The 26,895-nt window shown below is 44.2% G+C and overlaps 3 protein-coding genes across 3 annotated transcripts; all 3 read left to right on the top strand.

Moving 5' to 3' along the window:
* Positions 1-917: 917 nt before the first annotated feature.
* On the top strand, positions 918-10,560 carry LOC309582202 (uncharacterized protein; the record flags this gene model as incomplete). The annotated part of the gene is made up of 3 exons (XM_082297240.1): positions 918-923; positions 5,414-6,384; positions 9,582-10,560. 3 exons carry the CDS (start codon positions 918-920, stop codon positions 10,558-10,560), a joined length of 1,956 nt encoding a protein of 651 aa, XP_082153366.1.
* A 5,843-nt stretch (positions 10,561-16,403) lies between these two features.
* LOC309582170 (olfactory receptor 9S13-like) lies at positions 16,404-17,333 on the top strand (the record flags this gene model as incomplete). Its single annotated transcript, XM_082297204.1, has 1 exon — positions 16,404-17,333. The coding sequence occupies one exon, from the start codon at positions 16,404-16,406 to the stop codon at positions 17,331-17,333; it is 930 nt and encodes a 309-aa protein (XP_082153330.1).
* Positions 17,334-20,864: 3,531 nt separating this feature from the next.
* On the top strand, positions 20,865-26,249 carry SDR39U1 (short chain dehydrogenase/reductase family 39U member 1; the record flags this gene model as incomplete). The annotated part of the gene is made up of 6 exons (XM_082297205.1): positions 20,865-20,895; positions 21,181-21,287; positions 21,622-21,704; positions 22,286-22,407; positions 23,462-23,605; positions 23,824-26,249. 6 exons carry the CDS (start codon positions 20,865-20,867, stop codon positions 24,237-24,239), a joined length of 903 nt encoding a protein of 300 aa, XP_082153331.1. The 3' UTR covers positions 24,240-26,249.
* Between the last annotated feature and the right edge of the window lie 646 nt (positions 26,250-26,895).

Raw genomic sequence — 26,895 nt, 5'->3', positions numbered from 1 at the left:
TGCCAGCCTTCTGAAAAGACTCTTTGTAGCATTCTGTGTTTGTCAGTATTACCATCCCCTGCTGTCAGCTGCTCTTCAGCATCTCTTCCTGCTGGAACCCCTTTCTTAGCCTAAGCCCAGCCACAACACTCACCTGTGGTTCTTTCAGTCCTCACACTCCAGCAGCTCCTGTTCTCTTTCCCTGCTGCTTCCCCTCTGCTCACACACCTGCCGAGCCAGAACCAGCACAGCAAATCCTTTCTGTGTGTCAGCCGTGTGTCAGCAGCTGGGCTCAGGGCCAGAGGAGGGCCCTCCACCCAGTTCTTCACCTTTTGTGGGAGTGCTGTGTCCTGAGTGATGGGGAAACAACAAGAAACTTGCAACAACCAATTATTCCCTAACACTTCAACACTGAGATTTCTGATGAGCAAGAAGGTGACTGCCTAAACTTCTGATATGGAGCTGCTGGTTTGTTGTTTTTTTGGTTTTTTTTTTGAATGTAGGTGTTTTTGTTAAAGAGTTGTTGTAGAGGCAAGTATCTGTAATTTAGACATTTCCAACCACACTGAAATGAAAGTGCTTCTGGTAGTCCCAGGAGAGAAATAAACACTTTCAGAGCATAATTAATTTAATCTTAAAGGAAACCTTTAGAAACACCAGAGCTAAAGGATGCTTAAGAGAGCTACTCCATTGAGTGCTTCTCTTCATTTACTTATGGAAAATACAGTTGTCTACGAAGAGTTATTCAAGACCTACATAAGGTGATTCTGTTCTGTTGGTGCCAATCTGTTATGTATAGGATTCTATGTCCTACATGCCTAAAAATGAAGCTTAGTCCTAATTGAAAATGCTAGGAGGCAGAAAGTGTACGAGAAATAATGAAAAAAGTAGGCTAAAGAAAGGGTAGGTGAATAGTAACAAGAAAATAAGGCATAAAAATGAAGGTAAGTGCTCACATATGCAAAATTATTTAAATGTTTTGCAGAGTTCTCTTGCACCTAGCATTATCGCTTATTTACATCCCTGAAGGAGCATTAATTTAACACAATACTGAGAAGCAGGAAGAGTGGGATGAGAATGAGCAGGTCACAATTAGGCTTACAAATACACAACTTTTCTTAATTTCATCCTCCTGCTCTGGTCTCCAGGCATGCAAAAGTACTGTGTCCAAAACTGCTTATTTATGACTTTAATTATGCTTGGTACAACTCCAAATGTCTATCCATAGTTCCAGCTACTGACATTAATTTCATCAGAGCATCACAAATACAGCAAAAACAAAGTCTGTCTACATGTATGCTATTAATAACACCCCACCCCAAGTGATCCATGGCCCCCCCCAACCAAATTTACTTGGCATTAGACCCATAGACTTGGTTGCTATATGCACATCACATCACAGCATTTCACCCAGGTCTTCCCTGTGCTCGGTCTTGTATTGCTGTGAACTCTTTGAGATTTCTCTTTGAAGTAACCACAAGTTGTATCACAGTCCAGAAAAGTGTGTTTTCAGTTCCATGAAACACAACCTGTGCGTTCTAGGATCTGTAACTCTGCATGAAGCATACAGGTATGATTAATGGACAACTCAAGATTTCCTTGGATGAAGTTAGAAATTGAATTTATTTGCTAAAACACATACAGGCCTGCCTGAAAGCTTAACTGAAGTCTCTTCTGGAGTGCTTCACAGTTCCTTTGTGGATACAAAAATGCTGCTAGCGAGGATTTTCTTGCTATTTTCTAAGTCCGTGAGAGATTTTTCTCTCTCACAGAAGAGGTAGCAGAGTTCTGTAAACAACCAAACACCTGCAGCCTTGAAAAGTCTTGTTTATGGTATAGTGGAAAAATATTTTGACAATGGATGTTTTAGGATTTTAGCCAATCACCCCCAAGGGGTGGCTGATCCTTTGTCCAATTAGACTATGAAGAAAAAGTCTATAAAAGAGTTTGTAAAATAATTAAATAAATCAATCTTGCTGCACATTTCCTGCCTGCTGGATCTTCTCCTCCTCCTCCCTACGGCTGTGGGATATGGTAACATTTACTACAATAATATTCCTTTTTTGTTTGACAACACCTTGAAATAAGGCCTGAACATTCTGTCTGCCTGAGTTACATTTATTTGCACTCTACTTCTTAAGAGAATCAGTTTCCAGAGAGGAAGTCTTTCCCAAGCAATGGATTTTCCAGCTGCACAGAGTTGAAGTTACTGTAGTGACACATAGATGTCTGGGACAAATCTGCTTTATTTTAATAAATAAAGGAAGGAAGGGAACAGATGCTTAGTGCCTCGGGCATCCAAGACATCTTCACCGGTCTGGAAAATACAACCCAGAAAATGCAGAGCTGCTGGCTGTGAAGATCACTCAACAGTGTTTGAAAAAGACACACATTTTGGAAAATGAATCCCAAACACTTTGGTTACTCTTGAATGAGGTGAAACACTGTCCAGACTCTTCTGTCGACTCTCTCCCAGCTGACTTTAATGGGAGTTCAGTCATGTAGTTCACATACAGAAATTTGCACTATTGTCACCTGTATTTCCGTGTCTTCTCTCTGGGCTGCATCTCACTCTGGGTTGTTGGCATGTGGAGGGAGTCAGATTTCCCCTCTGAATGGTGCCTTTCACACCTCCAATATTATTGATACTTAATGCTTGGGTGCTGCTTTCTCTGTGGAACCTCCAGTAATTTTCAAGACCAGTGTAATAATTATTTAATATATGGAGAAACGAAGGCACTGACAAGTGAAGTTTTGTTGGTCAAAGCTGCCCATCATGAGCCAACAGCAAAGTACAAATGAGTCCTGAGTTCCAGTCTGATGCCTTGTCACATAGCACTGACTTTGGAGAAAGAAAAAAACCCATGGATAGTGCTACAACAGCTAGTTAACACATTAAAAAAATTAACAAGCAAACAAGCAGAGCAACACCTTCCGTGAGGTTTAGAAAAAGGAGGGAAATTTATTCCCTCTAATTCTGTTCTCAGTTCTCTTGGGCTTTGAAGGATAATATATTGAGCGATATTTTATCACCCTGGGAAATCAGCCGAAGCGACAGAAGCCTGCAGGAACTGTTTATGCTCACAGCCTTTCACAGCGGCTCTCAGCCATTCAGAGAGAAACAGAAAAGCAAAGGGGTAAGGTTTTAGCTCAATGAAAGCGAGAAAGAAGCGTAGATACTGATCTCTCGCTCAGACAAAGAGCATTTAATTTCCTCTTCTCTGGCTTTGTTAGAGGTCTTTCTTCTCATCTGATCTCACCTGAACTCGGAGAATACCAACATAAGTTGTGAGTGTCTTGGAAATGGCATTCCAAGTTCTTATCAGGAACTGCAGGGACAGGACAAGGGGGAGAGCTTCAAACTGAAAAGATATTGGAAAGAAATCCTTCCCTGGGAGGGTGGGCAGGCCCTGGCACAGGGTGCCCAGAGCAGCTGGGGCTGCCCCTGGATCCCTGGCAGTGCCCAAGGCCAGGCTGGATGGGGTTTGGAGCAGCCTGGGATAGGGGAAGGTGTCCCTGCCCATGGCACGGGTGGAATGGGATGGTCTTTAAGGCCCCTTCCAACGCAAACCATTCTGGGATTCTGGGATTCTATGAGCAGTTTTCAAGACAAACATGGACATGTTTCTCAAAGTGTGAGAGAGAAGAGAGAGGGGGATTGCTTGGAAAGGAAAACAGAGCTGGACTTAATAAAATCTAGAAATATGGAAATTTCTTATTGTACTTTTTGTGCTTTTAAAAATCCTATGACCACTGTTGACAGTATAAGTTAAATAGAACCCTTCCCTCTCTCTCTGTGTTTTCTATGCAGTAGCAGTACTTCTGAACATGTTTATGTGGTAAAAAACCACACTTGTAGTCCACTTTCAGTGGACTAGAATGTAAAAAGCATTCCCCATTATTTTTACCCTAAAAAGCTTCATTCTTGAAACATGGAAGTTATCTTTCTATGCCACCTGAGAGTGACCTGTTATTTGAGGACAGGTACCTGAAATGCTCCAATTAATCACCCTTTTAAAATTAAATTATTGACAGTCAATATTCTAAGGTACTACATGGTAGATCTGGAATTTTTAAAGCCTATATTGGAATGTGGAACCATAATTTTTATTTTCTCTTTTTGATATCTTTTTCATTCAGGCAGTTTTCAATTATGGTCTGTATTCTATAGCACATTAAATCACTTAAACTAGGTGTTCTTCCCTGTACTGCCTGAATCTCCACTGGCTATACTGGAAAATGAATTACCTGCCTCACCTGTCAGCATTTACCACAGCTTAAATCTCATGGAAGGCTGGGAGGTGGTGAAAGCCATCCTTAGAAATGAAATTGTATTTAGTATTCTGTCACTTTATTATTTGGCAGCAGTGATGTACTTGTAATAAAATATGTAACTTATGTCATTAGATTGATTCTACACAGATTACCTGTATGTGAGAGAAAAATCAAATTTGAAATATTTTGAAACTCAAAGACAAATAAATAATGAAATCACAGAAATACATATTCCTTTTTCTTTTTTTCTCCCACATGACAATAAGGGATTTTTTTTCTTAATTTTTATATGAAAAATATTTTGTGAATGACAAATATTGAACATCATTCTAGAAAGTCAGCTGATTATTGGATAGGAATGTGCAGGAATAGGTGAAAAAAGGTTGTTTGAAACCGTCCCTAAGAAGTGGAAAAGAAGAAGAATAAACATCAAACTTCAGGTATTTTGTGATAAATCAAGATTATTTCTATCAATTAACGCAGCAGAAAAATTATGGGTGGCTATTGTTATTATTGTAGTATAAGACTCTACATAAAAATTGTTATTTGGGGGGGAAAGTGGCTTATTTTAGTCAAACCACTGAAAAGGAGAGAAATTTTCAGATGCACAGGTCCTTTCCAATTTTGAAAGAAAAAACCGAAATGCCTACATCCCATAACCCTAGCAAACTTTAAATAAAGTACTCCGTGTGAGAGAGCAAACACTTCTTTTCTTCTGCAAATATTCAAGAGTAAGCGAGACAGTAAAACAGCTCAAGGCAAGTTTGCTGTGCGTGAGTCCAGCAAGACTGTGCTTCTCTCCACATGGCTTGGCATTGGTGACCACCTGGGGCGTAGCTCAGAACTGAGATCCAATGCACTCTTAAAAATGTTGCCTTTTCCCCTTTGATTGTCTTTTAAGTCTTTTAAAGATAGGGGTAAGAAGAAGAAATCAGTGAAGCCCAAACATTTTCTTGGAGCCAGGATCTGAATCACCAATCCTGCTGTAGGACACAAAAAAATTCAGAGGTGGTTAAATAATAAAGAATGTCAATTAAATAACTGGTGTGGAATCTCTACTTAAATTGTGTATTTGCAAGTCCAGTATGAAGAGGATGCTTGGGGGAGATAATAAAAAATGTTCCCTATTTCTTTCCTTTTTCCTCCTTATACATTCCAGGTCTTCAAGGTCATCATGGTACAAGAAAATGAAACCCACATCCATGAGTTCATCCTGTTGGGATTCCCTACCACCACAGAGCTACAGACTCTGCTGTTTGTGATTTTCCTTACTGTGTATTTGTTGACTGTCACTGAGAACATAATTATCATCACTTTAATCATAAGTAATCACCAGCTCCACAAGCCCATGTACTTTTTCCTAGGCCATCTCGCTTTCCTAGAGGCCTGGTACATTTCAGTCACTGTTCCCAAATTGTTGGTCAGCTTGCTGGTGAGGAATAAGAACATCTCCTTCACAGGCTGTATGGCCCAACTCTACTTTTTCATTGCCCTGGTGTGTACTGAGTGTGTCCTCCTGGCTGTCATGGCCTATGACCGCTCCGTGGCCATCTGCAGCCCCCTGCACTACACGGTCATCATGACCCGCAGGGCCTGTGTGCAGCTGGCCGTGGGCTCTTGGCTGCTTGGCTTTCTGCTGTCCGTGCTCAAGGTCTTCTTCATTTCCCAGCTCTCCTTCTGCGGTCCCAGCGTTATCAACCACTTCTACTGTGACATCAGCCCGTTGCTCAACCTCTCTTGCACCAAGCGGCGAGTTGCAGAGATGGTGGATTTTGTCTCGGCCTTGCTTATTTTGTTGATCCCCCTCTCTGTTATCATAATTTCTTACCTCTGCATAATCAGCACCATTTTGCTCACTCCCATGGCCCAGAACAGGAAGAAAGCCTTCTCCACCTGTGCTTCTCACCTGGCTGTGGTCATCATTTTCTTCTCAACCACCCTCTTCATGTACGCCCGGCCCAGGAGTATAAACTCCTTGGATCTCAACAAGCTGGTTTCCATAATTTATACTATAGTCACTCCAATGCTAAATCCTTTCATTTACTGCCTGAGGAACCAAGAAGTGAAGCACACTTTACTGAAGGTCTTGTGTAGCAGGGCCGCTGTCTCCAGAGTTTCTGCATCGGATCTGTGATGCTTGGAAGATAACCTTCAGACTGAATTTGTATGAATCCTATGAAAGTCTAATAAGATTTTTACTTTGACAGAAATGGTTATTAGGGTTTTCTTTCAACATCAGTGGTTAAGAATTCCTTCTCCCGAGTCAGTCTGCATGTTCAGCTAAAATCTATGAATCTATGCAAATGTGAAAGGTGGCTCTACTGAACACGTCACACATCATTCCTGAGGAGCAGAAAAGGCAATAAGCATAATTGCCTTGTCTTAATGTATTTTTTTGGTGTGCATCAAAGACCAAAATTGCATTCTGACCTTGATTCAACTTAACATGAAACTAGGATTCAAGAACTTGAGGCACCAAATAAATGGTTATGCCAACTTTCTTCACAGGAATGAGGATGGGAACTTCAGTCATTCAGATAATAACAGTCACTTTAGATAGCTGTGACAGGAGATCATGAACCACACCTGAAAAGAGAAAAGCAACAGGAACTAGTTACAACAAATTAAATTCAGATAAGATAGTCCAAAAAAAGAAAAAAATCAAACAAAATTGATCAGAGTGATTAAGCACCACAACACAGTCCCAGAGAGGTAATGAAATCTCTGTCTTTTGAGCTTTTCAATGCTTGACCTGACAAGTCCCTGAAAAACCTGACCCCACTGAACCGTTTGTGACAGCAGAGTGAGTTAAAAAAGTCCGCAAGTAAAATTCTATCCTTCCAACCTAAGTTTTTGTATGGTTCTTTGATCTGGATGTCAAATGGAAAAGCCTGTGGCATCTCAAACTGCAATAGAAATTGGTGTTTAGGGAGCTGAATCTGGCTGTAGTTACCCACTCAGTAGGTTTCAACACACGAGCAATACGTTCAATACTATCCAGGGAATGGGTGCTCTCCAGTATTTCCACATCACTCGTCCACTGGGGAGCCAAGAACTGGATGCAGTACTCCAGATGTGAATATATTTATAATGTGACTTCCCTTTTATAGCATAACGCTCCCCATCTCTCTATTACGTCAGCTGAGGCTCAGTCTAGCTGAGATCTGAAAACATCAGAAGTACAACAATCTCTCTGGGAGACTGTTTAAGCACTCTTCTGACCTCATATCTTCTAATGGCCTAAATAGCAGGGAAGCAATTATGGAACCCTACTGAGTTGCAAATCATTGCCTTTGTCCCTTTTTATACCTTGTACCTGTTCGACCACAGCACAGCCTCCAGTACACCACATTGAACAAACCCAGCTACATCAACTTCTTCTCATGGTGCATGTGCCCATGCCATGTCCTCACATCTTAGCAGGCTTTAGTAAGCACCTCTCCAGCTTATCCACATTTTCCTTGAATTGCAGAGATCCCAAAATTGATCCATGGTAGTTGGACCCTCACCAGCCCAACAGAAATGAGGGAAGAAGTAACACTCGTGCTTCTGACAACACTACTCTTCCTTCTCCATGCACTTACATTATTTTAAAGTTGCCTTCTTCATGAGATGCCCTTACATTCCTGAGCATGCACACATGGCTTTGGCCAGTAGCTAGAATTCAGCCAACATACCATAAGGTGTATCAAATATCACTAGATTTTAACATATTTGCAAATTAAATCAAACTCTATGATCCAACAGCCAAATAAATTCTGTAGTTCCAACTCTCCCAGATGCTAAACTTCCATTATTCTCTCTGTATGAATATAATTTTAATAATGGTTTTGGCTTAAGATATCTGCCTCATATGAGACCAACTGGAAGGTGATTTTACAAATAGCTGAGTCCAGGGAGTGCTCCCACTTGGCAGTATGGAGGAGACCAGAGCAAGTTTTGTGTTCTTCGTGCAACAAAATCCTGCAGCAGCACCTCAGCCCTGTTTGGGGGGCAGCTGAGCTCCTCAGGTAACAGACCAATGTCATCTTGGATCCTCCTTTTGCTCTGAACATATTTCTACTGCATTTTACTATTCAGAAAATGCATAGCTTGGCTGTTTGTGTATCTGAAGATTGTACAAATAACTCCAGTGTAGGTGAAACTACACTTATCCAAAATCACTTACTCCAAAAGCGATTACCAGTTAAGGCTACTGATTTAGATTAGGGCACTAGAATATTTTTCTAGATTACCTTTTGGTAAAAGACTGCCATATCCCCTGCCTCAGGGTATGCTTTTATCTTCCTCTGCCCTATAAAAATCAGTAGACACTTACTGGTATTTTTTCATTGTTCAGTGTCTCAGAAAAAAATCTTCAGAGCTTCTTGCTTCTACTCTGCATGGAATCACAGAGGAAACAATAACATCCCTCCTCTTCCTGTGATTGCTTCCATTGGGAGGCTAGCTGTAATTTCTAAATCAGATCTCATGAGACACCAAACATAAACCAAGTGTTGATTCGTCTGTGTTGATTTATAAATCACACAACTGACATACCAGTCTACACTTCATCTGTACCCTACTGATCATATTCTCCAGGATCAACTAAGGCAGTGGATTCCCTCCACAGAAGGTTGAGAACAGTTTTGTTTTTAATAGCACAGGCTGAGCCATTCTTATTTTTGAAGGATTAATCTGAGTTAGTTGCAAACAAAGCAGACCCAGAATTATAATTTGCTTGCACTTATGCTGTATCTGGGATGCTATGTGTACCTTTTATCTCAACAGACTTTGTGTAGGTGTAAGTGTTCTCAGAGCTAGATATAGAAACCTCCTATAGTGGGGTCCTTCAGATGTGTTTGGAGGGTTTTTTAATACCAAAATGAATATATCCTTGTGGTACTTCACATTTCTCTCACGGTTCATGGAATATACATCATATAGCTTTAGAAATGTTTAAATGTAGAAACTAAAACATTGGCAATGTGAATGTCTATCTATAAGCTCATAACCTATCATTTCTTTATACTGGATGGATAATACAACAGCATCATTCATCTGGCTTATTTTAGACCTTTGCCTTAGATGAGATAAGGCTTCTAACGTGTATTTATCGCCATGAAATGTAAAGTAAAAAGCATGCTTTAATTTTTAAAATGAAAAATTCTGAATTGAGCTGATAAATTTCACAAAATTAATGTCTAAAAACCAAGTAACAAAATGTCTGAACTTTTACAGTGTCTTTAAGTGGTGGTATAACATATGGCTGTGAATTTAAGCCTGCGTAGTTAGGTGTGATTGTATTAATTTATTGCAGGTGGATAAGGTTCATCTTTCTGCTACAGAATGGGTGGGAGGAATGAAACCAAAGTAATGTATTTCATTCTCCTGGGTTTTCCCACCACTGCTGAACTGCAGCTGCTCCTTTTCTCTACTTTACTTCTGGTTTATTTATTAACTGTGTTGGAAAACTTCCTTATCATTCTCATCATCCGAAACAACCAGGGTCTGCAAAACCCCATGTATTTCTTCCTAGGGAGTCTGTCTTTCTTGGAGATCTGGTATGTTTCTGTCATTGAGCCAAAGATGATCGTAGATGTCATTTCTCATGACAAACGCATCTCATTCCAGGGCTGCATGACACAGTTGTATTTCTTTGTGACTTTTGTTTGTACTGAGTATGTTCTGTTAGCTGCTATGGCCTACGACCGCTTTGTGGCCATATGCAAACCTCTCAGATACCCACTCATCATGAGTCACAAGTTCAGTGCTCAGTTGATAGCTGGCTGTTGGATGTGTGGTTTGACCACTTCTTCCATCAAGCTGAGCTTTATAGCCCGGCTCTCATACTGTGATGTGGACAAAATCAATCATTATTTCTGTGATATTTCACCCCTCCTGAATATTTCCTGCAGCGATTCCTCTTTGGCTGAGCTAGTGGACTTCATCTTGGCTCTGATGGTTATCATGGTACCTCTGTGTATTGTGGTGGCCTCCTACATTTGCATCATGTTCACCGTGTTGAAGATTCCCTCTTCTCAGGGGAGGCAAAAGGCCTTTTCCACCTGCAGCTCCCACCTGACCGTGGTGATTTTGTTCTACTCCACCACCCTTTTCACTTACAGCCGTCCCAAGCTCATGTACACCTATCGTGCTAACAAGTTGGTATCAGTCCTGTACACGGTGGTTGTGCCACTTCTGAATCCTCTCATATATTGTCTTAGAAACAAAGAAGTCAGGTTTGCCATGAGAAGGACTTTTACTTGCAGAAGACACACCAAAGAAAGCAACGAAAGGGTCCCGGAGAAGGGGCTTTGCTCATGAAGATCAACTGGCAGTGCTGAGGAGCTAAAGTCAGGAGGTCCAGACCTTAATCCACGCCAAAGTGAAACTCTCCTATTCATGCACACACTACTCATATTTATTGGACTAGACCTTAATATACCTAAGCTAGATCTAGGTATATACTATGGCTTTGACTTGACATGTTTGGGTTTGGGTTTTTTTTGCTTGTTTTCCCCTTAAGAATCTATGCTGTCACCCTTTCTTAAAAGTCTCCTGCTGAATGACTGCTCTGTTTTTAAAGAGGTTTGGAAATGCTAGAAAATGAACCCCAGGTTTGTTTTCCCTACGTAGAATAGAGTCCAGAAAACATTGTAAAATGCATGTGAAAACCAGATATCTATGTGTGATTTATTTACTCTGAGATTTTGTTATTATCCCTTGAAAGATACAGGCAGCAGAAAAGAATGGGTAATTTGAAAAATTTTGGATACCTGGTGTAGGATAAAAGGAACCATCCTCTGAGGAACCATCCTCTGAAGAAGAATATTTTTCTAATATGGCATTAGAGAAGGTAAAATGTGAGTAACTCATGCTCTTCAGGTGGTACAGCTGCATTGTCACTTGGCCTCTGTCTCAGCTTCACCACAGGACTGAGGTACCCCTAAATAACCTTGTTGCGCACCAAATAATGTGTTCCATGAAGAAATTCAGACATTCCTGAAAGGATAAATCACTTCAATATTTCCTTCTGGCTGCACAAGCCTTGGATCCAGCAGTATTTCATCAGCAGTAATGATCTTATGCAGGAGTCTGGAAACACAGCTGATGAATCTGAGCTAAACATGGATCGTCTGTGAGAAAATCTGATTATCAGTTAGAAATAAAATGGTGCCTCTAAGAAAACTACTCTGTGTTCAGACTATCACAGTGCTTCAGAACTTTTAATACTCTGTAATAAACAAACAAACAAACACACAAATAAATAAATAACTCTGTCAGCAGAGTGCATTTCCATATGACCAAATTAAATCTGGGTTTATGACTAAGACTGTGGTATCTGATATTCTATGCTCTGTACTAGCACACTGACTTCTCCAATTATGCAGATGAAATATTTAGCTTTCCAGGGAAGAAACCTGGAAGAAACTTGTTTGTGCATCCTGTGCCATAATGCCATGGACACAATTGTTCCAAACAAGACCTTTTTGAGGACTTGAATATAATGTAAGAGAGAGATGTCAGGAATAGCTTGAAGTTAACCACAATGGGGAGCTATCACCAGAGATGTAGGGTGCTGGCTGTATTCCAGGTATTAGCAGAAAATCTGCTATGAGAAAATAGGTAACTGACACAAAATGAATGTACATTGCAATATGAACCATTGGAAAGGAGCCCAAAAAAATCCAGTAGTTCTTTAGAGTTGCATAAGAAATCAAGAGCCACAGGTACAGCTAGATAGGAATTCTTCTAAAAATACGTAAAAATTAGACATGTCTATTTAGACATTGAAGCAAACTACCCTCAGCTCCTTTACTACTCATGGGTATGGATTATCACCCTAGAGGATGCTTATTGTATTTATCTATAACATGTGCCTTTATGTTCAGCCATCTCCAAGAAAATGGAGGGTTGTTTTAATACCAAAATGAATATATCCTTGTGGTACTTCACATTTCTCTCACGGTTCATGGAATATACATCATATAACTTTAGAAATGTTTAAATGTAGAAACTAAAACATTGGCAATGTGAATGTCTATCTATAAGCTCATAACCTATCATTTCTTTATACTGGATGGATAATACAACAGCATCATTCATCTGGCTTATTTTAGACCTTTGTCTTAGATGAGATAAGGTTACTAAAGGTTACTTTGGAAGAAACATCCCTTCCTCCTTTTTCCTGCACTTTTTATTGCTGAGCACGATGCCACATGGTCTGGAATGGCTCTCTGGTCAGCTGAGTCAGCTGTTCCAGCTGTGTCCCCTCACAGCTTCTTGCTCGCTCCCAGCCTGTGCCAGCACTGCTCAGCAAGAACGGAAGAATTCCTCTGGTCTCAATATGGTTTTCATCACATATCCAGGATTTAGTCCCACACAAGATATGGTGAAGCAATTTATCAGTACAGCATCAGGCTCGCTTCTTTCTTATTACAATATATTAAAGTACTGATACACCAATAATCACTGAATCAATTTCTTCTCTTATTTCAGTTTTTTGTACATAAAGTGAAAACCACAGCATTTCAGTTCTCCTCAGTGAGTTTTTCATAGAAATTTTGCAGGGTGTGAAGTTCCTTTGATACAGTGATTTGGCTACACACATTGACTGGATTTAAAGCAGTGATCTGAAGGTGATTGTTTTGAAATAATGTCAGGAAAATCCTTCAAATACACTGTGAAGAGGATTATCATCCAATTTTTACTGGGTTTATGTACACTAATAATAATGGTGTTAGAAAACCTGAAACAAATAATTCATAACCTATTCAACAGGAGTTCCTAAGTGTTCTTAGGGAAGAACACAGAGAAGTCTTACACAAACACAAACTTTTTGAGAATGCAAGTTCTCTCTTGCATCCAAGTTTATTTCTGGGAAGTTTTCCTAATATACACTTTTGCAAATTCAAGGTTGGGTGCTTTTAAAGTACTTTAAATAAGTCACCTCCCGCAAGTAAAGTAGGTAAGACTACAAGTTCAATCTTAGCTTTTGAGAAACTTTCCATCTCTCTTAATCTTACTCTCCACCTCTGGGAACTGATAAGAATATATGCAAATGTAAGATAGTCTGGTTTTAGAAGATATTGATTTATTGTCAGTCACAAAATTTGGGAAGCCATCATATCAAGAACAGAAACATTTATTTAATGTAGAGTTATTTAAAACCACATGCCAAAACAAAGAAAATTTAATATAGTCTGCTGTAACTAGAAGTGATGCTCCTGTGCTGAGAAGAATGCAGGTTTGCTTGTTGAAAAATATCCATATCCTAGGGTGTCTGAGATACCCACACAGGAGCTAGCAGATGCTTTTTCCCCTCCTGGAGTGGTTGCTGGATTCCAGAGCAGTGTTTCCTTGGAGGCTGGACCCTCATCTGAATCATACTTTTAAGTTTTAGATGGTGAGTACACTTTCCTTGCCAGTCATTTTTCATTTAGTGAAAACTTGCTTTTGTTTAGAGAAGAGAAGCATATTGGCTGGGGAGAAGGTAACGGTGTCTGTTTTGATAATTTGGAAGGAAGCAGATTCTAATGGCTAATGAGGTTTTGATTAGGTCCACAGTGTTTTGCTTAGCAGAAAGAAATCTACAAGGGGCAGGAAGGGTTCTGCATAAGAAACAGTGAAAAAAGTAGGGGCAAAAGGCACACAGAAACAGCATTACACTTTATTGTTTGTGTTTTATTCCTTATTATTGTATTCCTTTTATACCTTGTGTTTTTCTTCTTTTGCAAGCAAAGAAAAATGGCACAAGGGAAAAATGTCTCATTTGAGGTTCAGATGTCTGCTGTGAAGGTCCAGGACTCTGAAAACTGATTCCCTAGTGTTTTTATGTACACCTATTAAAGTATATATAAACATGCTGAGGAGAATGCCTATAGAACCAGTAAGATGAAAGGCCAGTGATGCATTGGTTACAAGAGACTACTGAAAAATCAGTTGAGTAGAAAAAACGTTCAGTATTTTTTGGCAATGTGTTCAAGAAACCTGAATTCCAAAACCCAAACCTGGCTTTAATCACTGTATTACAAGGTATGTGTATTGTGGTGTGTGAAGTCTGAGCTTTGCTTTGCTAAATTTAGTGATAGAACTGGGCTAAAAATGGTTGTTTTCTCTTTTTTTCATTACATAGCATGTAATAATCAGGGCTTATGAATATAGTTAGTTCTTCTGGAAATTAAGTACATTAACAGGAAGCCAGTATTTAATGTGTCTACATTCTAGAGTTTCTGTTTAATCAACCAAGAGACAGTCCCAGAGACCTCTCAGGTGAATCAAAAATCTTCCCTTCTCACTGGCTAAAAAAGCATCTCCAGTATCTTTATTCTTAGCTGTGGTTTTTGTTAACCTCTTTACAAAGCCATTTACTTAAAGCAGTAGTAATTGTTATTTCAACTAAACAATTTTTGATAGGATGTAGGATATCCTTCAGTGGAGAATATATTTGATTAGTATGAAATTATTTCATAAGTTTACATCTATTACATTTAAATCATTGATGCTTACACATAAAACCAGAATAAAAACAAGAATTTAAAAATAAGGTCAATTCGGTAAGCCAAGACCACATATCTTAAATGGCTGACCACAGTGACACACAATTTGGACATTTTCTTTTACATCATTGTTAGGAAAGGAATAAAGCTAGCCAGAAAAGAATAAGAAAAAAGAGATACTTTTGTCCACGAAGACAGATACTTCTAAGGGACTGTTTTTCCCCTGTTTTGAACAGGTGTGGTGAGACTAGAAGAATCACACTGTGGATGCATCTATTTCTCTCTTTTGGCAATATGGGAAGCTTTAGGAATTGTGAAAGCTGTAGACAACAGGTTTGAATAGGCTTTGACTGGATACTTGACCCTGACTGCCTAAACCTGAGCTCTCTGCACACAAAAATCCCCAGGGAAAGTAGCCAAAATATTTGGTCAGCAAGGTTATGCAAAGATAAATTCTTTCTCCAAATTTATTTCTCTTTTCTAAGACTCACGGGTAAATAAGAACAAAGGATTAAATAGAGCTCCTAGGATACCTAGAGCTGAGGCTACATTTCAAACCATGGAGGGATAGCTGGAGTAATGTGTTAAAAATTAATTCAGTGCTTTGAAAAGATTAGGGACATGCTGGTTAAGAGAAATGATCTCATGGAAATGACAGCAAACCAAAGAAAATACCAGTAACTGGATGGGGATTTCTATCACTCAGCTTTACACATCTATGTCCATCTTTTTACATAAAGAATAGCTGGACTTCCCTTTAGATCAATGGAGAGAACCAGAAAATCTTAACACATGATTCATACCTTCTACAATAAATATCCTAGAGCTGGAGTGTTTATTTCTGTCCATGGAATTTAAAGGCATCCAAACTATGAGTTCTAGAGTAGGCATCAACCCACAGAATATATTCAAGCCTAGATGAGAGGACAACTAGCTCATGAAAATAAAATTACTAAGTATAATTGAAAAGGAATTACCTGAAACGTTCTATAAATTAGTCAATATTTTCCATACTATGTGAATTAGCATTTGAGTAGAGAAAACTTATTTCAGGTATCTCAACGTTTGAAGGTTTTGTTTCAAGTACTTTTATAAAAGAAAAAGCTCTGTTTCTCACATTAAAAAGTGTGGGTTTTTAAAATAATAGACTTGGGGTTTTAAACAATTATCCACATTCTTTTAATACATTTCTTGGCTCATATATATTTTTAATTGTTTTGCATCATCTGAAGAAGAACATTCACTTGTTCTTTTGTTTAGGGGAGAGTGTCTTTTGTGGGTTAGTTGCAATCTTAGTACGAGATTTTTTTCTGCCCAGTTAAATCTGAAGTAGGTCTTCAACTGTAGAACAAAATGTCTGTTTCTAGTTGAGTGTAAAGTTTATTAAATTAAAATAGGTTGGTTAAGCTGCATGCAGAATGTTTTTTTATACTGAAGATAACATTACAGGGTAGTTAGTTTATAAATTACCCTGTAATAGTTTACAAAAACCTACAGATATGATACATCAATGAATTTTCTACTCTTTTCCATCTTTCTATTTTTAGTATTTCTTGTGTTTCATATATCTCATCGTTTGTCTTATTCTTCTATAATTGCTTCTCCAGACAAACTGTCTGCAATCTACTACATCCTAATTTCCTTTTGGAACATCATCTGAAAGAAAACATGGAAAACAACACCAGGACAAGTGAGTTCATTTTGGTTGGGTTCAAATCTCACCCAGGATCACAACTCCTTCTCTCAGTTCTCTTCTCCACAATGTATATTGTCACTGTAGTGGGAAATGTCTGCATCATACTCATCATTAGAATGGACTCCAACCTGCACACTCCAATGTACTTTTTCCTAGAGAATTTGTCCACCTTGGACATCTGCTATTCCTCTGTCATCACTCCCAGGGCAGCACTGGCATTCTTACTGGGCAGAAGAAACATTTCCTACAACGGCTGTGCTTCACAAATGTTCTTCTTCTCTCTCTTTGGTACAACAGAAGCCTTCTTTCTTGCTGTGATGGCTTATGATCGCTTCACTGCCATCTGCAATCCACTGCTCTATCAAGTCATTATGAGCAAAAGACTTTGTGTTCTCATGGTGATGGGCTCTTATCTGTCAGGCTGCATCAACTGCACCATCCAGACAGGCTTCACATTCAGTTTGTCCTTTTGTGGGCCTGGAGAAATAAACCACTTCTTCTGTGATGTTGCTGCAGTGATCCATGCCTCCTGTTCCAACACACTTGTCAATGAACTTGTAATGCTGGCAGTGTGTGGATTCATAATTGTGGGCACTGCCTTGGTGGTTTTTATCTCCTATGGTTACATAATCATCACAATCATCCAAATGCCTTCAGCTGAAAGCAGGCACAAAGCCTTCTCCACCTGCTCTTCTCACATGATGACAATCTGCTTGTTCTTTGGGACAGCTTTCTTCACGTATGCTCAGCCTGGAGCTACATCTTCACCCAACAAAAACAAAACCATCTCAATCTTCTATACAGTTGTTATTCCCATGCTAAACCCTTTCATTTACACCCTTCGAAACAAGGAGGTAAAAGGGTCTCTGAAAAAACAGTTAAAAAGGAAAGGGGTTTTTTAGCACCTTTACTGAAGCTGAGAATGAATACACCAATTTGGGATGAACAGATGCTTATAATGTAAAATAAAGCACATCAGGACCTGCTTTCAGGAGTCTTTTTTGTTTCTAAATGGTCAATAAAAACAGGAAATATAAAAACATCTAGGAGAACCTAGAGCAGATGAAGGTGAGGTTTCATTTAACCATGTTTAGACATTTACAATCCATCTGAGCTGTAATTTAGAGGCCTCTTATAGCCATTCAAAAGATACCAGCATTTTAAAGCCATAATTAATACTATTGGGTTGGGCAATTTGAAGAGTATCTAAGTGTACTGAACATCTAAAATACGATACAAAACTCAAGATTCTGGCAGTACCTTATTTCTGTGCATTGGAACACAGCCAGTTCAGGTGGAAGCATTCTCACTCTATACATCCACTGCTAAATTAAGTCAAACAAGAGTGAAATGGAAGATTTATTTGCCTGTGACTCCTAATATTTTAAATTTTTTTTCTCAGTTTTGCTTTTAATCACTTCTCTTTCAGAAGAACCACTGAAATTAACATTACAACCATTAAGCATTAAAGGACAATTGAAATCTTCTGCCTGAAATGCTCTTTGACACAAAAAAAAGGGGGGAAAAAAAGCAGGATTCTGATTCCATGAGTTTGTGTTCACACGAGTGTTTGTAACAGGGTGGGAGCTATTTGTCTGTGACAGGTAAGCTTGTCACAACACAATGTGACAACATGAAGATAATGTTTAAGTTCAACTTTACAGCTGCTTGCAGTGGTTTGAAATTCTGGTTTAAAAAGCACCTTTCAAAAATACCAACTTAAAGCTTTTGTATCAAGTATGGCATCAAGCATCCCGTGGCTGGGAATGGCCCGGGGCCGAGGGGGGACACGGGGAATGGCCCGGGGCCCAGAGGGAGGCACCGGGAACGTCCTGGGGCCCAGGGGCTGTGCCTGGAGCTGCGCTGAGCGGGGCAGCAGCCGGCAGACAGCAACCCCAGGGAGATCGTCCGGCCAATTTATCATTTCGTTAAAAGAGCAGAAGTGAATGCCCAGAGCAGCTGTGGCTGCCCCATCCCTGGAAGTGTCCAAGGCTGGGTTGGATGGTGCAGCCTGCTGTAGTGGAAGGTGCCCCTGCCCATGGCAGGGGGTGGAATGAGATGAGCCTTATGGCCCCTTTCAACCCAAAACAGTCTGAGGTTCTATGATTCTGCTATTCTATGAAGTGTTTTTAATATTGCTAGTAGAAAATGAAGGATTGTGCAGTTGGGAATTAGGCAGGGACTGTTTAATTGACCCTGAACCTCCCTTCTCTCTGACACCTGCTTGCATGTCTCCTTGGGGTCATGGGAAAAGAAATTCTTTCAAGGATGTAATTCTGCCAGTGGACTTGAAGTGTCTCTTCTGAGATGTCATAACACACATTGGAGACACAACTTCCCACCTGCAGACAGCTGGAGCAGCCTTTGCTTCATGCAGAGTTGCCTGTGTTGTCAGCTCCTTTTACCTGTGCCCTATAAAGAGCAGAGGGTGACAACAGCCTGTAGGCAAGATCTCTACACACAGGTGGCTGAGCAAGCCACAGCTGTCCCTATCCCTCACAGCACCAGCTCTATAGAAGTGCTATGTCCTGCATGTTAAGCAAGGAAGAAATGGGGTTTCTAGGAAGAGCCAGCTTGGAAATCTGAGAGACTCAAAGCGTTATTTGTACAGGAAGATGCATCTCTGTGCTTCACAGGATGAAGGTGGAGATGAGCAGCTGGTTTCTGTGTGGCACGTGCTGTCAGGTGGGTGGGTGAGCTGGAGGTGCTCTCCAAACACAGTGTGGTCTGCTCCACCTCTGTCTGCTGGGTAGGTCATGATGGTGACGTTAGCTGAAGGTGCTGTATGCATATTCTCCTTTTAACTCCTCCATAAAGGCCAGATGGCTGTACCAGAGGACAGCCTAGCAGGTTCTACAGTGTAAATTATCAAAAAAACCGAGTTGTAAGGGACCTTTGGATATGTCTCAAACTTGTATTTCCCCACCACATCCCTCTGTGTCACGGTGTTTCACTGGATAGATCTTCCTAGAAAGACAAAACCCAGCATGCCATTTCTCACTTCCTCCTCACAACTGCAGTGTATCCCTCTGGGCCCCGGGCCGTTCCCCGTGTCCCCCCTCAGCCCTGGTCTGCTCCCCGTGTCCCCCTGTAAGAGACGGTCCAAAGATCCCTCATCTGCCTCACGATCATCGCCAAGGACAGAGACTGAACACAGGAGTCCTGACCTGGCTGAGGTGGGATTGTCTGCCAAGTGCTGCCTACGGGTGTGCCCACTGGGAACTGGTACGCATTCCTGAGGAAAAGTAGTGCAGGTCGCAATGGACTGCACTGTTCTTGCTGCCCAGGCGGGAAGGACTGCGCCGAAGCGGAAAGGAATGACCTGTCCTGTACACCTCTCCGGTACACCTGTCCTATACGTCTGTCCTGTACCTGCTTCCCAAAGCAACAGACCCCATAACAATGGCTGTAGATTTCCCCCACCTCTTGGCCAGTTGCCCCTCGCTTCTGAAAAGGACTATAAAGGGACTTTCTGAAATAACTGAGCCCGAGATCTCCCCACAGAAAGAAGACGAATCTATCGGCAGAAGACCACGAGGACTTCGTCTCATCCGTTGGTAGCTATTACCCCCCCATCCTTTCTTCCTCTCTACCCTTTTGTTTTCTGTATCTCTCTTTCTCTCCTCTATCGCATTATCGTGTTGTGGGCACTTAATATAAGGTGCGCTGTTCTGATTAAAACTGAAATCCCTTGTGTCCTTTTGCACTCTGAGATCGATAAACGAACCATCACGACCCCCGCTTGCATTAGCGGATCGTGATACCCCCCTCGGCCCCGGGCCGCTCCCCGTTCCCATAGCCCCGCTCCGGGCCGTTCCCCGTTCCCATAGCCCCGCTCCGGGCCGTTCCCCGTTCCCATAGCCCCGCTCCGGGCCGCTCCCCGTTCCCATAGCCCCGCTCCGGGCCGTTCCCCAGCCCCGCTCCGGGCCGCTCCCCGTTCCCATAGCCCCGCTCCGGGCCGCTCCCCGTTCCCATAGCCCCGCTCCGGGCCGTTCCCACAGCCCCGCTCCGGGCCGTTCCCCGTTCCCATAGCCCCGCTCCGGGCCGTTCCCCGTTCCCATAGCCCCGCTCCGGGCCGCTCCCCGTTCCCATAGCCCCGCTCCGGGCCGTTCCCCAGCCCCGCTCCGGGCCGCTCCCCGTTCCCATAGCCCCGCTCCGGGCCGCTCCCCGTTCCCATAGCCCCGCTCCGGGCCGTTCCCCGTTCCCATAGCCCCGCTCCGGGCCGTTCCCCGTTCCCCAGCCCCGCTCCGGGCCGTTCCCCGTTCCCCAGCCCCGCTCCGGGCCGCTCCCCGTTCCCATAGCCCCGCTCCGGGCCGCTCCCCGTTCCCATAGCCCCGCTCCGGGCCGTTCCCCAGCCCCGCTCCGGGCCGCGCTGGCCCGTAAAGCGCCTCCCCCCGCTGGGGGGCGCATGCGCGGCGGGCGCTGCTCGGCGCATGCGCGGCTCCGCAATGCGGGTGGTGGTGGGTGAGTGCGGGGCCCTGAGGGGAGCGGGGCCGTGACGGGAGCGGGGCCGTGAGGGGAGCGGGGCCCTGAGGGCAGCGGAGTTTCGGGAAGGGGTAGGTGCTGCCCGCTGGGTTGGGGCCAGGCCCCTTTTTCTCCCGGGTATGGGAAGCTGGACGTGGTGCGTGGGCCAGGGCCCGGCGGCGCTGCCGGGGCTGCGGTGATGCGCTCCCAGCCACGGTTCGCCTCTGCGGCCGGGGAGCGGTGGCCCAGGGACACAGCGGTGACTGCCTGTCTGTCTCTCACCAGGTGGTGGGACAGGCTTCGTGGGCCGAGCCCTGACCCAGCTGCTGCGGAGCCGAGGGCACCAAGTGACCCACGTGTCCCGACAAGGGGGCACGGATCGGATCAGCTGGGTATGAGATGGGAGCGGTCACAAGAGGGGGAACGCGACAGGGCTGAGAAACAAGCCTGCGCACCCTGGCTTTCCATGGCATAGAAGGACTCTGCCAAGGGAAGTCTGGCTCCTGTGGATGTATTTTTGGGCTGCTGGGTGCTCCATGGGTCACAGTCATTGGAATGGGTGCTCCTGTAGCTCCAAGGAGCAAAACCTTCTCCATTCGTGCTTGTGCCCCAGAAATGTCAGGAAGAAGCTGGCTGGAGTTCTTAGGAGCCTGCCCTGCTTTTTTGTAGGGAAGGCTTGAGTAGAGGAGAGGCTTTATGTGTGATGTCTCTGTTCCTCCTGCCTAGGAAGAGTTGTCCCGCTCCGGACTGCCCCCGTGCGATGCTGTGGTCAACTTGGCTGGTGAAAATGTCCTCAACCCTTTCCGCAGGTAACTTGATCTTCCATAGTGCTGTTGGGACAAGGTGAAGGCAACACTGTCCTGTGTTGTCAGAGAAGGTGGAAAGGGAGGAAACAACATCATCAGGAAGCTCTTGAGTTAACTGACTGTTGACATTTGCATCCTCAAGTACCCAAAACATTTCTGTGGGCCTGGTAGGTTCTGAGAGACCTTTGGAAGAAAGGTTCTCTTCTGGATCTACAGCTGGAGGCCAGAAAAATTAGTCCCACATTTTCAAAAGGACATTGGGTGCCTGTATTTGATAATGCAAAATCAGAACCAAAGTTTGACTTCTAGGAGGAACACCAGCTTTGGTATCTAGCTCCTTTGCTGACTTTGTCCTAAGGCAGTCCAAACCCCACAATCTTTTAAGGGAAGTGAAGAGCCACCATCTTCCAAAGCTCCCCTGCATTTATGTTGTAAATGACACGTCCTCCCTTTGCTCTGGGGTGGGGGAAGTTCCTGTGACCTCTGCTGTGCCTGTGAGTGGGTGTTGCCGGGATCCCCCTTGGTGGTAGTGTTTCCTGGGGTGTCCTTGTGAGGTGCATAATCCATGGTTCTCCCTTTTCCAGATGGGGTGATGCCTTCTCCAGGGAAGTCATCAGCAGCCGGGTGGAGACCACGAAGACCTTGGCCAAAGCCATTGCTGCTGCTGAACAGGCCCCCCGTGCTTGGGTCCTGGTCACTGGCGTAGGTATTGGTTGGGCCTGGCCAAGACATCCCTCATGCTGACCTGGAGAGGTTTTACCTGCAGACAGAAACACAGTTCCATGGGAGCACATGTCTTGCATTGAAATGTCAGCTTCATTGCCATCAATGTCACTGTGTTTAGGCAAGCCATGATAAGCTTTTTAGTACTGCTGGAGAGGAATTTGGGTCTGTATGCTTTGTCTTGGTGTCATTAGGACAGAAGTTTTTTTGTGTTTCCCAGTGAAAGCCTTTAGGCATTCTGTAGAACCAATTTGTCTGAGTAAGGCCTCAGCTGAAGCTCTCTGCATTATCTCCAACTTTGCATTTCTGCTTGCTGCAGTCTTCAAAGCTGCCGTGGTTTATGCTCTGTGATGCCCAGTATTAAAGCAGGCACCTTCCAGCCACTTCAGTGTGATGCTTGCAGGCCTGTTTGGGTTTTGGGGCTGCCTGAGTGTTAGTGCATCCTACTGAACCCATAGAGTGCACTGGTAGTTCAAAAACTTGTCAGCATTGCCATCAGAGACCCTGTGCTGTTCATATGAGGATGTCCCTGGTGGAGTGCTCAAGCTCATAGAATCCCAGAATGGTTTGGGTTGGAAGGAGCCTTTAAGACCATCCAGTTTCACCCCTGCCATGGGCAGGGACACCTTCCACTGTCCCAGCTTGCTCCAAGCCTGGTCTAACCTGGCCTTGGACACTTCCAGGGATGGGGCAGCCACAGCTTCTCTGGACAACCTGTGCCAGAGCCTCACCACCCTCACAGGGTAGATTTTCTTCCTAATAGCCAGTCTAAACTTACTTTCAATTTGAAGCAATTCCCCCTTGTCCTGGAACTCCAGGCCCTTGTAAATAGTCTCTCTGCAGATTCCTTGTAAGCTCCCTTCAGATACTGGAAGGTTGCAATTAGGTCTCTTTTCCAGGCTGAGCAATCCCAGTTCTCTCAGCCTTTCCTCACAGGAGTTCTGGGCTCCTGGAGGCAGAGAAGATGGTCTGATGGGGAAGGGGGGGCTTGGTGGCATCATTCGACCCTTGACTCCCTTTTTGCTGTTACCCTGCAGGTTATTACCGCCCCAGCCCCACAGCTGAGTATACTGAAGACAGTCCAGGAGGGGATTTTGACTTCTTCTCACGCCTGGTGAGCTCGTGGGAGGCTGCAGCTCTCATCCCTGGGAGCCCAGCTCGTGGAGTTGTGGTGAGATCAGGTGAGATGGGGCATCATGCTTGTTAGGGGTGACTCTGCTTTACTGCTGGGGCGAGAGTGGGAAGAGGTGGGTAAAGGGCATCAGCTCTTCTGTCTCTCTTTGTTGGTGTCCTGTTCCAGTCCAGCCCTCTAAGGATTCTCCTGCTTATAGGTCTGGGTGTGGAAGGGGCTTTTGCCCTTTGGGCAGGGGCACCTTGTCTCACTCTCTTCTCCCCACAGGTGTAGTGCTGGGTCAAGATGGTGGTGCAATCTCTCAGATGCTCTTGCCTTTCCGTCTGGGACTTGGAGGCCCCTTGGGCTCTGGACTCCAGCCCTTCCCATGGATCCACATTCGGGACCTGTCTGGGATTGTGTGTCATGCCCTGGAGAAAGAGTCCGTGCAAGGCATCCTCAATGGTGTTGCCCCATCCTCCCCTGCCACCTCCAATGGCACCTTTGCTCAGGAGCTCGCTGCAGCCCTGGGGCGCCCGGCCCTGGTGCCAGTGCCTGCCTGGGCAGTGCGGGCTGTCTTTGGGGCAGAGCGGGCAGTGATGCTGCTGGAGGGACAGAGGGTGCTGCCAAAACGCACCCTGGAGAGTGGCTACCACTTCATCTTCCCTGACCTGGCTGGAGCTCTGAAGGACATTGTGGGTTAAGGCCTTCCCAGTTGGGCTGGGCTGGGCCCTGTTTTTGTGAGCTCATGGGATGTGCCTTCCCATGAAAGAGGGAAGCCCTGCCCCTTCACACTTCCCCATCCCCATCCAGAAAGGGTGAACGATCTTTTCCCCATGTTATCTCCCTGTGTGCATCCCCAGTTTAGGAATCCTCCTTCTTACTGCCGTCTGAATCTCAACATTACCTGCATTTGGGGAAGGGCACAAGCCCCTCAAAGGATTGTGACTGTGGAATTGCCTGTCTTCCCTTTTGCATGGTGTGTGTGTGAACTGCTGGCAAAGCAGCTGGGGGTGTAATGTCTTCTCCCCTGAGAGACAGCTGGCATCAAGAAAGAGGTTGTAATGCTGCTGTAATTCTTCCATGGTATTGGAAGTCACCCTTGCTGTTTTTCCCCATGATGACATAGGCAAAGCAGAGGAGCACAAGTCTCTTTCTCGGTCTCAGTGGTTGTGGGAGAAGGTCCCTCTTTAGGGGAGTGCCAAGGGTGCTGAATACTGAGTGCTTGGAGACTCTGCCCTCTCTTTTCTTGTGGCTGGTACCAAGTTGATGTGTCAGTACCTTCAGCTGAGTCTAGTCCAAAGAATTACCCCCTGCCAGGGTTCCATATCCCTTGTGCTGCAGCAGGGATGAAGGAGAGCACTGCTTTGCCAGCCTGTAGGGAAAAGGGTGACAATCAGGCCGTGGCCCCTGGACTGCTTTGCCTTGGCCGAGTGCCCATTACATCTAAGCTTGTGCTGAGGAAAACTGGGTGGTACAGCACTGTGTGAGGCAGTGCCAGTCACTGCTTTAGTCTAAAGGAGCATTTCAGCCATTGCCATCATTGTGCTTACCTCAGATTGGGGTGGTTTTCTTTCATTAATCCCATGGGGTGGTACTTGTGTTCAGGGTGTTCCTCCTGACTGGGCACTGAGAATATCCAAGCTGCCTGGTCTGCTTTGGGAAGCAGTATCTCTTCCCTTGTAGAGAAGATGGCAATTTCATCATCTCGTAGTGGCAGGAAATGTATCCATATGCTTCCCTTGACCCACTTCCACATCCTAAAGTGGGTTGCAGGGTGGGTGTGAAGTCCACAGAACAGTGAAGTTTATTATAGCAGTACTTCTGGAGAAATATTCATAGTGTGATGTAAGTTGGGGCTCAAAAATGCTATTAAAAGTTACTTCAGGCAGATGAAGACCTGCTCTTGAAATAAGAAACCATCCAGAACAACAGCAGTCCACATATTTCTGGTCTATGACATGTCAGAGTAGCTGAAGAATCAGTCTTGGTGAAGTCTAGATGCCCCACTCTTCTGCCTCTTTACTCAGTACATCCTGGAGACAGAATGGCAATCTGGTGGCTTTCCAGGCAGGAAAATTAGAATGGGACTGTAGATGGAACTGGAGATAGTCCTTGCAGTTAGTGTAAGCACAGCCAGGTGAAAGGGGACTTTGGGAATAGTCACAAAAGCAGTATGGTTTGAGATACATGTGGGTTGCTTGGACTGTGTCTTCGCTGTCTGTTAGGTGCAGCTTCCTTCCTCTTCCCATGTGCTTCACTTTCCTGTCTGTGAGAGTGGGCTGACCTACTCCTGAGATACAGAGCCAGTTCCTTGTGGGCCAGTACAGTGGGGACAATCAGCACTGCTGCTTTAGTTACTTCAGCTGGGTTTTTGGAGCCTCAGGCTTCAGAGCTTCCGCAGATGTTGTGGTCTGCAGCATCCTTCTGTCAGCCAGGCTGGTTAGCCAGCCCAGTTAGGTAATTTCTGTTCCTGTATGTACCTTGATGATTGCAGTGGCTGTGGGTTGTGACTGGAAATGGAAACAAGTATAGCTGGAGAAGAACTGTCACCTTCAGCTCTTCTAAAAGAGGTGTTTGTATCCCACAGAGGACTGCCACAAAGCAGAGTTCCCAAGCCTTGGACTCCCTGCCTGGATGTGTAACTCACTGGGGACTTCTGAAAAGTTGCTTCTGCATGGTGTTTGGCTTAAATACATCACAGGTTTAAATGAGCTTGTCATCTGAATCTGTATATGGGATCTGGAAGCACTGTCTTCTGAGTGCAGTTAAGCCTTTCCATCATGATAAATTCACACACACCCCGTGCCCCTTTCTCTGTAGTAGAGCCACAAAAGATGTGTGTTTGGGTGATAGCAGGCTGAAATCTAGATTGGATGTGTCTGGTTTTGATGCCCTTAAGGAAGCCCTGATCCTCAGGCTGCAAGACTTTGTGATCCTGAGTACAGGTGTTGTGTTACCCCAGTGCTGGTGTTCTGGTGCTCAGGGCTAGCAGTGTTTCTGCAGGCACACCTGAGCCAACTGCTGTGCCCCTCTGCCTCGGGGCAGGTGTCTGATCATTGTGTTAAGCCATGTGAAGAGCAGCTGCTGCCTTCAGCAGCTGTGGTCCAGGACCCTCCTGGGTGGCCACTGACACCCCAGCCTGGGGGCCCCATACCCAGGGTTTCTGTCCAAGCTGAGGACACAGCTGTTCCTTTCCTGTTTGCAGGGTCAGCCAGCCCTGATGCTGAGCTGCTGTGACACATAGACACGTGGACAAGTGATACACAGATGACACTGACACAGCTGTTAGACAGCCCCAGCCAAGATGCTGCTGTCAGCAGCACCCCACCTAGGACACAGGTAACACACCAGGTAACC

Source organism: Coloeus monedula, assembly GCF_965178545.1.
Source record: "Coloeus monedula genome assembly, chromosome: 26".
NCBI lineage: Eukaryota > Metazoa > Chordata > Aves > Passeriformes > Corvidae > Coloeus > Coloeus monedula.
This window is presented reverse-complemented; position numbering and strand designations above follow the sequence as displayed.